At 43.3% G+C, this 17,526-nt stretch overlaps 1 protein-coding gene across 1 annotated transcript in view; it reads right to left on the reverse strand.

Annotated features, from left to right (window-relative positions):
* Window positions 1-17,526, reverse strand: part of syn3 (synapsin III) — a 72,784-nt gene that overhangs the window by 3,349 nt on the left and 51,909 nt on the right. The window contains exons 7-10 of the mRNA XM_008315961.3: window positions 10,002-10,064; window positions 6,175-6,317; window positions 5,562-5,636; window positions 5,355-5,457 (exon numbers count right to left, since the gene is read on the reverse strand). Of these exons, the coding sequence (XP_008314183.1) occupies window positions 5,355-5,457; window positions 5,562-5,636; window positions 6,175-6,317; window positions 10,002-10,064 (384 nt within the window). The remainder of the gene's footprint in view (window positions 1-5,354; window positions 5,458-5,561; window positions 5,637-6,174; window positions 6,318-10,001; window positions 10,065-17,526) is intronic.

Below are 17,526 nucleotides of genomic sequence, written 5' to 3' on the forward strand. Positions count from 1 at the left end.
TTTAATATGACGAATCAGGAGAGACGTGGATTCCTGGCCGTTCCCATGCACTCTGACAGCTTCTAGAAAGTTCTGGCATCTCCTGGATGTGAGCCACAGCCAGAGAAGTGAAGATGATGAGTGTGTGTGCCTGGTTGTGTGTCATCATTAATCTTCACCTTCTCAGGCTGCTACGATATATTTATGTAGTATATTTATATATTTATGATAGAACCATAAAAGTTCAAACTGTGTTTGAAGCTGGTGCAGTCTGTCAGGAAAAACGGCTGCATGTTGGAACCACCTGGGTTGTTCTCTGTTTGAACGAATGGTAGACATGGGTCAGTCAAAAAATTCTAAGACAGGACTTTTGACGGTTAAAATAGGTTAGGGAGCGTCTCTCAAAACCCTCCTTTGATACTGTAAGTTTATCAATATATTTGCCTGAATTATGAAGATGGAATTTGAAAATCAGAAAACATCAAAAATTTCAAAAACAGATCAAATTATGGAAACTCTTTCTTCTTTTCTGCCACACAACTGTCAGACCTCTGACGAGATAAAGTAGCGGGTTGTGACCTATGACCTCAAAGACGCACCCCAGAATTCTCTGATAAAAATGTAGAGGAAAAAAAAAAAAACTCCTTTGGTATCTTGATGAGTTTTCCCCCCTTTTTTTCTTGAAACCCAAACAAAGCCACACATAATTAACCTCCAAGGGACAGAAAAAACCCCGACAACTTTCCCTTCACACGTGCACACGCACGTGCACCGCAGGACCACAAACACACACGAGGACGTCTTCTTTTCCCCCAAAAGACCAAAACAAACCGGGGCAGCAGAGTGCGGCTGCGGCCCTGGGTGTTGATGGTTGATGGAGGCAGATGCCTGAGGTGTCGGACGATGCGGCCGCACCGCGCCCCGGCCACGGGCCGTAAACAAAGTCGTCAGACGGAGAACGACCAGCAAACAAACGCACCGGGCTGTTTTCATCCGTGGCACCAGTCAAACTGAAATCAGACGACCTGCTCCTGCTCTTCCACCCTGCTGTGCGAAGGTAGTCACGGCGCCGCGTTGTTCCTTAAACTAATATTAGCTGACCTTTGATGCAGCGGCGAGGATGAAGGCTGACAGAACGCGGTGAATCAGCAGCCGCTCTGTTTTATGTGGGCTACATTATGGGATTATGGAGAACGACCTGGAGCTGCGACTAATGACAATCGATTGATGCAAGATTTATTTCTTCATTAAACTCATCTGATGTTCTGGCTCAGGGCTGTGCAGAAGCCTTTAAAGTGAGGCCAAATCCACTGATGTGAAACAACTCAAAAGGCATATAAATGTACCGTTAAAAAAAAAAGAAGAAAAATCAGCATAAAAGAGATTGACGCGAGTGGGTAATCAAACCACGTGGCCCACAGTTTGGACTGGGATCTGTGGAAGAGTTCATCCTTTTCTGCTTCTCTTCAGTCACAGACACAAAAGTTCTAGGAAACTGTGAGTGAGGCAGGACACAGCTAACGGTTAGCCCGATATGTAGCACAACGAGCTAAAGATCAGAGAGTTTCTGCAGACGTCAATCAAAATATACAATTGTAGTATTCTACACTACACTACTTTACTATACTAGATTATATAGTACACCACAGAACACTATACTAGAGTACACTATACAACAGTATACTGCCCAACGCTACACTATAGAACATTGTTTCCCAAAGATTGGGTCGCGGACCTCAGATGGGTCGCAAGTGTTTTTGGGGTTTTTTTGGGTCGTCTTGCATCGTGTTTCCCAGAAGTTTACGAATTATGTCTATTGACTTGGGTCGCGAAAGGTTTGTGACTTTTAAAATATGGGTCCTCAGAAAAAAAGTTTGGGAAACAAAACACGATGCTACACTACACTACACTACAGCACTCACGGGGCTACCCTGGGTTTTTCCCACCGCTAACTGAATTAGCATCTGTGCAGCTGTATATCTGTCGGCCTCACGTTTCACACGCTCACGCAGCCAAAAAGGCAGGAAAATTAAAAAACTTCAAAAGAGACCAGATTGTTTGTTATCCTCTGGAAATACATCCCATTGTCTTTTATCTCCACTGGCTTTAAATGGGCTCCGTTCAGAACGCCACAGCCAGACCAGACACAGCCCCTCGGGGCCTGTCTTTTGCTGCGTGTAGCCAGATTCTTGGCTGGGAGATTGGCGGCGAGGTGGGGCGTGGTCCGGCGTTTTGGCCGGTGGAGTCGCAACCACAGACGACCGAGCAAAAGGGCCTGGCAAATGACCGACGGGCTTCCACTTCAAACGCCGTGTGGTGGCAGTCGGGGCCCGGATCCACCCTGCTGATTTATTGGTCAAACAGAGTCATTTGGCAGAGCGGCGGAGATGCCACTGGCCTCGGGAACAGAGGAGAGCTGTTCCGCACGTCTGCTTCCCTCCATTGTTCTGTCTGGACGGTGTGCCGTGTTGTGTGCCGTGAGGGTGGGCGCCGCCGGCACAACATGTGCCCGTTGAAAATAAGGAAACAGTTGTGGTGCAGGCGTAAACAGGAGAAGAACACGGAGAGACGGCGGCGTCTTAATGACTCACATATGCTGTGTGTACTCTCACTGGTACTTCTGGTACACACTGTGGTGTTTTTCACTCCGTTAAAATAACACCGCAACGTAGTCGCACCTATCTGTATGTAACTGCTGTGTTAAATCCTGCACAGTCAATACTGGGAGCAGAAAACTGAGACTGTGGAGATGAGGGAGGGGCCGAGCCGCGTGGACACGGAGGACAAGGAGGATCATTGTTACACAACCGTGTCTCTTGGTGTCTCCGTCCAAAGAGTCCAACTCTGAAACTGCACATCTGCTTGATATTTCCTGAGATAGAACGTACTAGAAAAAAAAAAGGGAGGGAGGGGGGAGACTATATTCTGACTGCTGATCTCACCCTCTGTGCTCATACAGACTGGCGTGATGTCATGATGTTCCTAGCCTAAACATGGGCATGTCCCACGTCACGGTGCAGCCCATTTCCTACGATTTTGAAGCTCGGTCTCTAAAAACAACGCTCCGGGCCAATGATGAAGCATTTTCATCCCCCTGGATATCCCCCCGCATTCCTGTTGCCCTACACTGTTTATAATTAGTTGATGGAGAACTTCCTCGAGGCAATACTTTCAGCCTGTTTCATCGACTGTAGATCCTGTTGAGACTAAACCTGTCTGAGCATTTTAATTGTTTTTTATTTTGTTTATACCAAGCCACTCCTTATCAGCATCATTTCATTTGGTCTGTTAGCTTCTTAGCACTGGTTCAACTTTTTTTTTTTTTTTTTATGAAATTGTGTGTTTTTTTTAAATGAAACTCTTTTTAAATCACTTTACTACAATCTGTAGGATTTCAGTCTTCAGACGTTTAAAGGTATGAAAAACAATTGGGAGGGGAGTGGGTTTGGTTTGAATCCCAACTTTTTACAGAGAAAATATATAATCATTTTCCAAGGATCACTCACAGAACAAGTACAGATTAAAGATGAAAAAATATTTATAGATTTAGAAATGAGTCACCTGACGATGTGGACCATCCATCCACTCATTTTAAATGAAACTCTTTACTACAATCTGTAGGATTTCAGTCACTCTTTTTAAATCACTTTACTACAATCTGTAGGATTTCAGTCTTCAGACGTTTAAAGGTATGAAAAACAATTGGGAGGGGAGTGGGTTTGGTTTGAATCCCAACTTTTTTGGTGCCAAATCTTTTTACAGAGAAAATATATAATAATTTTCCAAGGATCACTCACAAAACAAGTACAAATTAAAGATGAAAAAATATTTATAGATTTAGAAATGAGTCACCTGACGATGTGGACCATCCATCCACTAATCCATCATCCATCCAATAATCATCCATCCATTCATCCATCCATCCATCCATCCATCCATCTATCACCTCATCCATCCACTCATCCATCCATTCATCCATCCATCTATCCATCCACTCATCCATCCATCCACTCATTCATCCATCCACTAATCCATCTATCCATTCATCCATCTATCTATCCACTCATCCATCCACTCATCCATCCATCCATCCATCTATCCATCCATCCATCCACTCATCCATCATCCATCCACTCATCCATCCATCTATCATCCACTCATCCATCCACTCATCCATCCATCTATCCACTCATCCATCCACTCATCCATCCATCCATCCACTCATCCATCCACCCACCCATCTATCCACCCCTCTTTCGCACCAGCCGCCCCTACCACAGTTGTGGAGCTGCAGCCAATCACAGCAGTCAACAGGTAAGATCTGGGCCAAACCTTTAGCTGATTGAGGCTCCTATTGGGTGGAGGAGGAAGGAGGTCTAAAAAGGGTTCTTTTCTTCTGAGCAGTGATAGCGTCAAGGCCAGAAATGGTTGGAAACTAACGGCCAGTGTATTTTCTACTTTGGTATTGAGTTTCTCTAAATATACACGGCAGCAGCTGCCGGCTGTTTAATATTAAACCAGTGTTAATGTTGTTTCTGTTTCTGGATCTTTAATTCACATCAATCCAACAGTGGCTCAGTTCTCACCCAGAGATCTGGGTCTTCAGGAGTCTGTCAAAGGGTTAGAGTCGGAAAAATCTCTCTGATATGAATGTTAAAATATTTAACGTATGTTTTCTACGCTGAATAAACTATACCTTCTTAATGCTGCAGGTGGTGCTGCCGCCCATACCAGCTAAGACTGGGTTAAAGCTGCACATACAGTTTGTTATTCTCTGGACATCTGCAACAGAGGGTTCACGACCCCTCCAAGAACTTCTGCAAGAAGTTTCAGTAGTAATAGGTTAATGCACGCACGTGTCAAACTCAAGGCCTGAGGGCCAAATGTGGCCTGCCAAATCGTTTTGTACGGCCCGCGGGAGCTTACAGAGCATCATAGAGTCCATGCAGCTGAGTTTCTTAACCTGATTAATTAATTTATTTTGTTTATTACGCAGCAATGAACAATATTTGTAACTTCAATAAATACTAATCAATATCAGAAACACGTGAGTCAATACACCATATGAGTAGCTTAGTACTAATTGTCAAGTGCTAAAGTATGTGTATGCTAATGCTACGTCCAGTTTAAAATAAAACACAATTTATTACCAACATTTGAATTAAGGCTCCTTGATCTATGGCTCCCTCTGTTGGAGGTCAATGATGATTACTGCACCGTACTGTACTGTACCGTACTAGTTATATGATGTAATATAAAATATTAATATATAAAAACACCCACTGTGACCATGACCTAACAAACACTGATCACCAGGTGAACCGTGACCCTGATGTTAAACAACAAAAATTTTCACATGTTGAACAGACACTGACCTCAATGATGTAGTCTTTGCCATCTTTCCCATGGACGGCCTTCACTGCACAGACATCTAAACCACCGAACATCTCAGCGCAGGAGTCCACCCACAGACGATATCTGCGAAAAAAAAAAAAAAAAAGTTAACATCTAAACAATATGTATCGAGGCAATTAATGTGTTAATGTTGACGCCTCAGAACATGTGACTAATACACTGCTCACCTGTCAGTCATTGCGATTTGCTCCAACATGGCCGACCCAGTGTTGGCCTTCCAGTTGCCAGAAATGGACGTCCTCCTGTAAATGAAAAAAAAAAAATTATCAGGAAAGGACTCGTCGCTCCGCCAAGTGTTAGTCACTCGCAATTACTTCTCGTCTGACTGTATCAGAGATCTCTGGGGACAATGACGACTGACATCCACACCTACAGCGAGCAGTTTACAGACGTGCGCTCACCTTCACACAAAGGGATGGGGGGGTGAGGGTGAGGGTGGGGGGGCAGATTAGATAAGGTTTGGCTCCTCTGTGCCTGTGTGGTTTTAATCCAATCACTGCTCTGATACACAAAGGGTGTTGACTCATGTTCTGTTTGCCTGGCCGTGTTTACAGGAAGAGAGCTGCACCAGGTGATGGAGCCACGACTTTGGCAACGCTCAGGAGTCACCGTCACTGATTTAAAAACGGTACTTTTTCTACACGGCAACGCTCAGGAGTCATCGTCACTGATTTAAAAACGGTACTTTTTTAAAGTACTGTAGTGATGCAGTTCCTTTGCCCTGTGGTAGTTGGTGATACTTTGACCCACTACTTCAACAGGGTGGGTAAAACCGCTCACATGTAAGCCTTGTAGTTGCCGCCGATCTTCTGGATGCGAATGTCGTATTTGGACAGGATGTAGGGCTCGGTGGTGACGTAGGTCCCGGCGAGAGCCACCACGCTGGTGATGTCCTGGTAGTCCTGCTGGTTCTCCACCTTGATCTGCAAACAGGACAAAACCCGATCAACCAGCAGCCAATGATCAGGCAGATCGTCCAGGCTGATCGTGCCGCCGTCGATTTCCTCGGAAATTCCCTCACTTGTAAGAATGCATCCCATCAGAAATCAAAGAAATAAAATTACCCAGAATTCAGTGGTGCTTGGTGCCACATAGACGACATGTTTACGTACAGTAGTTAACAAAAATAATCTTCAAATAACACACAAGCCTTCCGATCATTTTATACTGCCCCCGGTGGTCGTGGGTAGATGCGAGTGTGTGGGAAGTGTGTACGTGCGAAATTGTTGTTTTTGGTATTTTGTTAAGGTGGGAGTTCCACTGAGTACTTTCATTTCCGTGTGACCGTCTGTGAGGTCTCAAAATGTTTATACAAATGCTGGGTTTACTGTTCTTTGAAATACAAAGTGAAAAAATGAAAAAAAACAAACACAAAAGTCTTTTAAATGACGAGATAAGTCAAATAAAGTAAAAGGATGCAAAAAAAAGAAGAGAGGAGGGATCGGTACTGGAACTATAAAAGCACATTTGTGTGTTTTAAAGGAGGGCAGACATCTTTGATGGTTGTCGTGGCCTTATAAACAATGTTGTCACTTTAATGGGTCATAACACGACGTCTGATGAAACCCACATGAGGCCACTTCACTGCAGTAAAAGCCATTAGTCTGTCAAATCAAGTCGTAGGACCGAGTCTTTAGTCACTTTTAAATCCAGTCACACAAATACGTGAGTCAAAGACACGTATGAGAACTTCACTTCCTGTGATTCTACTGCAGTAGTCGAGGTTTAGAAAGTACAGCTGTCGCAATTGATGACTTGATTAGTCATGTATGTCATACCTGTGGTACAGTTATGTATGACATATACACAGATATATGTGTACTAGTACTAGGTTAGTATCACGAAACATCTCCGCTGATAGACAAAGCAGTGGTTCTCAAACTATGGTACAGATACCACTGATGAATCTTGGCCTCCCTCTATGGGTATGCTGGGGAATTTCATTTCAAACAGTGGCTCTGTAGTGTAGTGGTTAACACATCTGCTTTACATGAAGAGGGTCTCGGGTCCAAGTCCCGGAGGAAACAATATACCCAACAGCGCCTCCTGTGTGGGTTCCAAAGACTCACACTCTAAATTTCCCGATTGTCGGAAAAATAAGGCATTCAATTTAATTTTTTTTTTATTATTAGTTTAGTGGTAAATAAAGGTTCAAGTTTTATCCAGTTAAAGTGCGACAGTTTGGACTATGATTAAAAATGTTCGTCTGAACGTCACGTTTTTAAAACTACACGGACTAAATTTAGCTCGGTGCGATGAGACAAACGAAAGAAAGTGACTCAGACTTTACATCAGAGCCGTGAAGCTCCGACCTGAGAGCCAGGTCCAGCTGTGAGCTAAGACCATTACACAACTCCTTGGAGCGAGAGGCAAGGTGAAAAACTGGGGCACACACGTCAAGACCTGCTTCTGGTGGAAAACTCATGTTACACTGGTCAGCGTCCAGAACCAATGACGTACCAGCCAGAACACAAAGCCGACCAGTTTCAGAAAACGTCACGGTGAAACTGGCTGGACTGTTTTCTACTGTCACCAATATCTGAACCCAGTCAAACCCCAACATATCTGAAGACACTTCACATTTTTAGAATGTATTTTCTTAATATACATATTACATTTGTTTAGCATAAAAAAATATTAATGTACATGTGGAAGCTAAGCTCATGCTAGCTTGAGGAGCAGAGCAGCTCAATAACTGGTGCCAGGTCTACACAGATGAAGACGTCACCATGAAAAAGTCGCAGCTGTCACTCGAGTTGCGTTCAGGTACCATCCGACGTTTAAATGTTGTATGGTTCAGGACAAATGGTTATTAAAAAAAAAACATATATATATATATATATAAAGTACATATATATGTATATATATGTTTTTAAAATATATTTTATATATATATTTATTTATATATATTTTTTTTCCTTATTTTCATATCTCGAATATCAATTTATTGCTCTCTATCTCAGATTGATTTTTCAGCTGTATAGATTATATACATATATAGATATATATATATTTGTATGTGTATATATTTTTGAGCCACTAAGAAACGTGTGACATATTTCTCTTAACTTAACTCTCACAGCAGTCCTGTCCTGTTCTCAGAACGCTGTGAGGTCCGAGGGGGCAAACGAGGTCCTTCCCTACAGGAGGCAGCCAAGTTGTGCTGGTGCCTTATGGGAAATTCTATAGCATGTCTGGCATCTGAACAGGAAACCAAGCCCATGCAGACAGACGAGGGTGAGAGTGCCATAGGAAGCGGCGACTCCTCAGAATTCCCGACGGGATCAAAGACATACGTTCTGTCATCCTCTTTACAGCAGCGTTTGATGTGTTGTTTCCGTGTAGTAAAACATTTAAGTGTCTTTGTACAGTGTCGCAGATGATAGGCATCAGTCTGCAGATGTTTCCATGCGACTGCGTCCGTCCAGACTGGGGAGGAGAAACAACAACAGCAGGCGTGCTGCCTCTGCACATGTGCAGCACAGGAACCTTATCGCCGTGATGTGTTTGTGTGTCTCAGCCTTGTAACCAATCAAATGTGTTTATAGTCAGATTAAAGCACAAGGACACAGACAACGTGATTTCCCCCTCAACGACGACTGTAACAGATTTGAGAGATGGCAGAGCGACTGTAAACGTTCCAGATCTTTCTCCTCTAACGTAAACCTGCTCCCAGACGATGCTGTTCTGATAGAATCACATATTTTCGTGACCTTGGAGAAACTTGTCATGTTGCCGTATATAACTGTGGAGTTCTTTTCAAAGTCATTTGGTATCACGTCGGAATTCTTTACTTTTTTTTATAGCTCTGTCTTGGCTCTAGCAACCACGCTGTATACGCTACACAAGGGAATATGAAAAGTAACGACAAAACTGCAGTGTCATCTTTTCAGAGTCAATGAAAACAAGACACTCAAAGATTTTAAATTAAAATTCACTGAAAATGTCCGGAAAATCACGACCATCAAATACATCACAGTCCTCAGTATTTAAGATGTGACAGTTTTTTTTTTTGTCTTTAGTTTTTGGATTGATTTTAGACACACAGTAAATATAGCAAATAAATATAACAACTATTTATAATTAACTAATTAAGTATTAAAATTACAAAATAAACTTAGAAAATTGTTTTTTTTACAGGTTTAAATCGGTCTGTCAAACTATTAAAAATACAACTTCAATATTGCTTCTTAATCTTTTTTAATTAATTTGTGGATTCATCACAGATAATTATGATTAAACATTCCCTAATATGTGTTTTGCTTAAACACAGAGACAGGGAGCAGCAGGTAGATGTCAGTGTTTCTCACCTTTTTGTTTCATCCAAATAATAATTATTACTAACGTAGAAAAACATACCAAAGTATAACTGAGAATCTAGCTTTATACAGTTGAGAGTTCGTCCTCTTAAAATATGTAAATCAGTGGTTATTGAATTTATTTCCTTGAGTTCAGTGGATTTTTTAAACCTGGGATCAATAAAGTTCATCTTTCTACGAAGAGTTAAGTTTTCAGAAGAGAAAGATCATTCAGATTCAAACAGAAACAGTCCCAGGCACTGAACAGTACCACAGAACCTCAGCGATGGTGTTTTGTTTTTTACTCACCTTTCCCATACCAGCGTGAGCGTGTCCCATCTTGACCACAACAGGGTATGTAGGAGTGGCAACCTGCAGACAAGGGCAACATTTAATCAGACGGTGTACTAACATGTACGTGCGCACAAGTACTTCCTCTGTATTTGCATGGTACTTCCTCTGTATTAATATAGTACTTTCTCTGTATTTATACAAAAGTCCGACAAAAAAAATCAACCACAACGGAGCTGAAATTAGTGACAAGAAAAGTCACGCAGGAAGTTGTTTTTGTCTGGGGTGAAGAGTAAAAAATTAGCTCAGCAAATAAATACAGATTATGAAATAGATACAATTTCACCGGCTTTTATTTGAGTTGGGTGAACAAGAACCATTTTTCATTTAGTACCTCCATCCAGTCACCAAGAAGAAGAAGAAGTCGGGAACTGAAGAGAGAATCTGTGGCTGATTATTATATAAGAAATGAAATGTTCTGCTGAAGACTGGACTTTTTTATATAGTCAACTGAAGGAAATTGGAATCGGAAAAAATCGGTATCATAAAGTTTCACCAAGTTGCCCAACAATATCTAATATCTTGTCAAAAGTATCATAAAGCTTCACCGAGTTGCCCAACAATATCTAATATCTTGTACTATTGTCTCCTAGCTTTTCCCAAGTCCCCCTCGGGACCAGGACCTAAGGGTTGGACCAGGACCAAAAGGCCCAGAAGTAGAGAAATGCAGTGGTTAACCTGCCGTCGCTCTGTTTAGAAGTCCTGGACCGGAGTGGGAAGAATGATGGGAAGTTTTTAACTACACAAAGGGAAAAGTTCTGGGAATCTGTGCGGAAGATCACAGCTCATTGGGATCAGTTTGGACAAACCCAACTGACCTCAAACACGCCGTTTCTTACGGTTTGCCGAAGAGAAGTGGAGGAAACGTCAACAGATTTTCACAAAAATGTGCCGTGATAAATCTACTGATATAAACTGAAGTGGGGTTTGAGCGTCCCCTGCAGGACCAGATCACACCAGGGAGTCATGAATAAATAAATTCTCTTTTTTTTTTTTTTTTACAGCTGTTGGATTGAATAACGTGAATAATGATGAGTGACTGGCTTTAAAATGATTCCTACATTTCTAGGTCTGTTGCACCTGCGAGAGAGTCTCAGCTGAGGAACCTTTAGTCCTTGAAGGGACGTCAACGTCAATCATGCGAGGAGTTGGAATTTAAGACGCAGTCCAAGTTGTAGGTCAAACAGGGTTTACATTAATTCATCAGTCCATTACCATGTGATGTAAATGTACGTTTGATAAAAAATGGAATTCAAGAAAATGTGAAATACTTGCCCTGTACAGATATTTACCCCTGTGTTTTAGCCAGTAAAATCAGGGGGATAATGATGTGGTTTTAGAGCTAATATATCGAGGTGAAATACACACAGGATCTACGTATGTGAAGCTCGAGCCTCAACTGTCGTCCCAGTCTACGGGCCACACTGACACGGCCGTCCGGCCTAATGTTGTGTCAGCTTGTTCTGTTCGGAGCCCGAGTCCAGGGTTCAGAGCTGCAGGGTGTGAACACTTCTACTGTTGACAGGTTCTTAGAGCACAGCACCGGCAGACACGCTGCCAAGATAAAGAGCGCCGTGTCTCTGTTATCACTTCCTAAGTGTCAGGAGAGCGCAGTCCGACCGTAGGTGTGAGTCTTCCTCGGTACCGAAGGGATCGGAAAATATGTGTGTGAAGGTTTGAACAGAGGATATAAATGGGCCGATGATAAAACAGTGAAGCGATAAAAAAGTGATCGTTTCAGTGAACTCAGCACTTTCACATTTACTTTGTTTCAACCGTTTCTTTTTTACAGTTTACGTCTGAATCTGGTTTGGTTTATTATGCAGTAAAAGAAAGTAGGCGGCAGCAGCAGCCACCTGTGTGCGTCACATGATGACTGATACGATGCCTGAGGTTTAGCAAGTGTCTGAGGACAGCCTGGTCATAACACTGTGGATATCTGTCTGTCTGTCTGTCTGTCTGTCTGCTGCAGTGAGAGTGACTTGGGTGGGAAGCCCTGCTGCCGCCCACTCTGTCTGAACATGTTCCATCCAGCCGTTCCCATCAGCACGGCAATGACGGCAGAACCCAAACATGTCGGGGAGAGGGCTGACCACATCCCCTGTCCCTGACAGGACCGTTCCGTCGGACGGAGACGTTCGCTCACTGTTGTCTTCCGACTGATTCACAAAATGAGGTGAAGTGCACAGTCACCAGAAATGACTGTGAAAAGATACAGATGGCGCTAGATTTCAAAGATTGCAAATAACAAAGTTGCAACGAGGTGTAACAAAAACTATTGGTGTTGGTTGAAAGACACGTCCTAACATATTTTAGATTGTGTTAATGTGATATCACTATGATGGATGGATGAGTGGATGGATGGAAATTGTGTTAATGTGATATCACGATGATGGATGGATGAGTGGATGGATGGATGTATTGATAGATAGATAGATGGATGGATGGATGGATGGATGGATGGATGGATGGATATAACTGTACAACAGCAGGGACTTTTTCCTCACTCACAGTGAAGGCTATTTCTGGACAGTAGCCATTTACTTAGGTGTGATTGAGATCCTTTTAAAACACTCCAGGCTGCCCGTCACCGTGGCTCGACAGCCTTCAGCGGCTTTGAGCCGTCAGATGTGGAGCTGGTTTAACCATTCTAGCCTTTCTAGTAAATGCAGCTGCACGTGTGCCCCACTGGGGCTTTTGTTCCCAGCAGACGTCTGCGTAAGACATACAGTGTGGTGAAGTCGTTAAGAAGTCAGATGCTAGCTAAACAAGCTAATTATATGGTGGATGATTTCACCAGTCCAGGTTTTATTCCATAACACGGCCCTGCTTCGTTTACGGCTAATGTTCCAGACGGGGCAGAGCTGGCACATGGGGCAAATACTTCAGGGAAGACCATCCGCCCCCGCAGATGTCCCCTCCCTCTGGTCATGGAAGTTTGTCGTAGGCCAGTGTCTGGGGTGAGTCATGCTTCCCTTACTTCAAAACACCACCATGTGACATTCCGATCCCCAAAAACTTCCATTTAAAGGTGAGGAAAAGTTTCCAAGTAACGCTGCGGAAATTCACCGTGAAGCCACTGCATTTTTGTGGAATTTTAAACAACCACGTTGTTTGAATGTCGTCTGGTGACATTTTCATTCAGAGGAAAAGTTGATCCGTTGTGCAGAACGGATCCCACTTTAAGGAAAAACATCAGTACATACAGTGTTCATCATCAAACATTAAAGATTCCCACCTGAAAGTGTCCACTACTCCCAATGGAAGAATAAAAATATTCACATCGTTGTCTTCAAACATTCACTGGATTTAATTCAAAACTTTTACAAAACTGTTATTGAAGTGCAAATTAATTTCCCTTGCTACAGCCCCCTGAAATGGCTTGGCGCCCTCTAGTGGAGTCCATCCCACATTTTGATAAACAAATGTGATACGCCGAGGTCATATTTGGTTACGTATGCTCAGTGTGTCTGTAACGACTCCTGTATCACCTGTATATTTTGAGACCCTTCAGTCCACATCGAGGACAAGTATTTTCATTAAGAGACATGTTTATAAGCTGCCAGGTGGTTGTAAGTCTGCTGTTTAGTCTTGTTTCAGTTTTTATATTGCTCTCCAGCGAGTCCACAGGGAGTTGTTACGCTGCTCGGCCGCTAAGTGCTTCAACATGATTAAAACACTGCAGCCCCCTAACCTCGTCTGTCTGCGGTTTACTGCTGAAAAGGTAGAGAGCTGCGGAGGTGAAAACAGCTGCGTGGTGTGGGCTGCACCAAAACACCGCGGTCTAATAACAGTTGTGTTCCGCACAACCAAAAAAAACCTTTGGAGTTAAACAAAGACCGACACGTTAGCTGGATGTTACTGGGTCATTAGCACTGGAGAAAGTCACAGCTACTGTTCCAGTTCGACCGTCTCCGCTCAAACACACCAAATGTCTCCAACAGTTCCTCAGAACTCTTCTGGCTCGGCCCTTTTAACCCTGTTTGAAGTTGCACTACAACAAATCTCAGCTTTCAGCGTTTGACGCCACCTGACAGACCTGGACGAGGCACCGTCCTCCACTGCTTTGTGGGGGATTTTGTCTCAAATACTTGTGACCTACGTCACCAGAGGTGCTCCGTCCTGAGCAAACATCCTCTGAGAGATACAGTGCCAACGGAACACAACTTCAGAATGTAGTTTTGCAGGAACTAAAAACTGCTCAGAGTTATTAGCGCTGGTCATGCTAGTATCAAGTCAACAATTACTCTCTGGATACACATACTGCTGTACTGTGAACCGTGGGTCTGGGGACGGAGTCCGATTTAGTTTTAATTGCAAGCAAATGGAAGAAAAACATGTAGAAAAACAACAATTTCTCTGTAAAGACTGGTGAATAATCCAACAGAAGGTCGAAGAGTTCTGTTAGGGAACTGGACGTGGACTTTTTTCGTCCAGTTTCGCCTCTCTTCCAATAGGCTTCTTCAGTTCCAACAGAACACATGCTACATCTATCTGGAATTCACGACATCTTAATTTTTATTACAGCTACTCAAATCCGCCACATCAAGAAGAAGACGCGAGTCGCTATAGCTCGAGCAGACGGCGATATATCTCTTTCTTTTCAAGAGTGCGACCACATTGGGACCAAAGACGGTCTGACGGTCGACGTAGGTTCTCAGTCATCTGAGTCAAGTTGAAAAATTGACACGAGGTTGAAGACGGACTCTACTGAGGCTCAGTGTCAGGTCTAGTCTTGGTCTCACACTTGTCACTGTGATCGAGTGCTCTGTCATATAGGATTTCTCCGGGGTCGGTTCTTGGACCCTCAACTACCCTCATGACTTGGGGGGGGGGGGTCACTGCTGCCACCATTCTTTCAGAAAAGCATCATCAGTGCAAAAGGCTAAACAAATAATTTCTTTAACAATTTTAATTAATACATTAAAAAAAAATGAGTACATTTTAAAAATGTACTTCAAGGGCAAAATTTAATTATTTACTGAAATCTAGACACAGGCCGGATTTGGGAGGTTGTGGTTCAGAAGCGGCCCCCGGGCCAGGAGTTTTTTAACAAATGGAACAAACCAGAACCCCAGCCGAGGTGCCAGCCTCCAGAAAGGTGGTGTGTTTGTTACGTAAGTGCCTCAACAGGCGCCTGGTGCGACCTTTCAGAGAACGACGAGTCGACTGAAGAAAACAAAGGTTTATTAGAACGCTGAAGTCCCGGGGCTGTGGGTACTCTGGGGTGTGATCGTGGGTCCAACTGTGTTTTTAATAACATGTGCTCAGGCTGCAGCGTCTGCAGAGTGTAAACATATACAGGGAGGTAAACACTGACACAGACAGAAGAGGAAACCGGTGTCATGGTTACAGGCCTGAATCTTTGGCAACACACGGCTGTGGACGCTAATGTTTGATCACACCTTGTTAAATCTCCTGAAACGGTTCACTCCTACAGGACGGTACTACTGTATTTACTGAGCCAGTACACGGAAGTATGACTGTGCACTAATTATAAGTATCAAGTAATAAATCACTTCGGTTCAGCCTGGCCCAAGGCCTGGAACGTGACTCAAGGCAGCAGATGGAAAACAATAAAGGACTTAGTGATGTAAACATTTAAAGTTTGTCAAACTCAAGGCTCGGGGCCAAATTTGCACCATGGTGTCACTTTATGTGGACCGCTATAGCGTGACATACGTAGGATGAGTCTTAGAAATGGTGGTCTGTGGGCCAAATCTGGCCCCCTAAAATGTCCGTTCCGGCCCACGACTGGATTCCAAAATAAACATCAAATAATAATGTTGGACAAAAATGGACCCCGAGGTGTCTGTCCAGAAAAAGTCTGGCCCTCCAACAAATATAGTTGCAGAAATTTGGGAACAGAGAAGGGTCCAAGATGACAGTCCCAGCAACAGTAGGAAGACGGGACTCTGGCCTCGTCTTGCCTGATGATCCTACAGTTCCTACAGACGGGGACTCTGGCCTCGTCTTGCCTGATGAACACTTGTGTCGCCATTTGTAAAATCAATAAATACTTTCTTGACGTTTTAATGTTGGCTTTGTTTAGAAAATTGGCTTTGGGACGAAGTCACATCTAAAAACACGCAAACCTCACAAACAAAAGGCCTGCGCTCAGAGCAACAACTTAGAGCAGCCCCGACCACTGCAGTCACCGCTGAGCCACCGTGTGGACAGCGATGGAGCCGGCGGGTTAACAACTTCAAACCTCACTGTGGGAACCAGAGAAGCCTTGGCCGAGGTTTACCATCTTTTTTAAATGGGAAACGTTAAAGATATATTTCAGTACGTGACACATACTAAAATGAGTTTCCAGGGAACGTGACACCACCCGTCCCACTGCAAACCCTCCCTGATATTTACACGCTCCCAAACTGCTGCCGACACAAACATGACACATGAGGTAGTTCCTGAAAACGCCCACCTAATAGATATATTTATGACTTGTCATGGTAACCTCCAGGCCTCACACCCTCCCAGCGCCGCAGACACCAGGAGATGCACATTGTGTTACAGTTAGCCCAGTCAACGCTACGCTAATTAGCCACGATAATTACTGTTGTACAACTCCACGCTCATCTGGCTTCCATTACACGACAGTTCTCCTGGTTAATTCCCTAGAGGTCGTTAGTCATGTGGAAAACACAACTTTTATCCTAAACAGGAAGTTCCCAGTGCGGACACTTCCTCTGGCATCTTGTCCTTGTCCATCCAGCTGCTGAACTCTTCAGGTATATCAGGTGTTCCACAGCTGTGAATCATGCTGTAATACAGGCAACTACTGTGGTATTTTTACACCTAATATTTTGAATAAATACTACTGTTGCTACTAAACACTGCTGAGAGGTCGTAGACTTAATCATCGCCTCCATCTCCTAAATGCTGAGTCACTGTTGGATCAGTAAAACAGTAGCAAAACAAAAAAAAAGTCACAGTTTCAGTGTTGAGGCCTGTGATTGGACACAACGATAGTTTCTATGGATTGTTAATAAGCGGTTGCTGAATTTAGGGCGTCATCAACAAATATAATAAATATAATTTTTTATGTCACCCTCAACCAGTGAAGGGGTCAAACGTATAATAAATATAATTTCACCCTCAACCAGTGAAGGGGTCAAACTGGATCGAAGATCGAAGGTCACGAAATCAAGGTGCATTGTGGGACATTAAGTTAATGGTAACCTATGCCTGATTAGAGCTGGAGTTTAAAAAACATTAACTTTGAATTTCTCTTAATGTAAAAAAACATATTTGACCATTGTATCTATACTAGACTTATTTCAGGACAGCAGAAATGAAGAAATGAAGTTATTATTGTTGTACTATATTTAGTCATGGGCCGGGGTGGGGGGGATGAGGGGGTTATGGGCAGGAAGTAGCCCCTGGGATGGCAGTTTCAGACCCTCAGCAATAGATTTAAAAAAATTTAGCTGTGTACTGCGTTGTACTTCCAGTAGCTAGAGTACACACAGCCTTTACA

This window comes from Cynoglossus semilaevis, chromosome 8 (genome assembly GCF_000523025.1).
Source record: "Cynoglossus semilaevis isolate Cse_v1.0 chromosome 8, Cse_v1.0, whole genome shotgun sequence".
NCBI lineage: Eukaryota > Metazoa > Chordata > Actinopteri > Pleuronectiformes > Cynoglossidae > Cynoglossus > Cynoglossus semilaevis.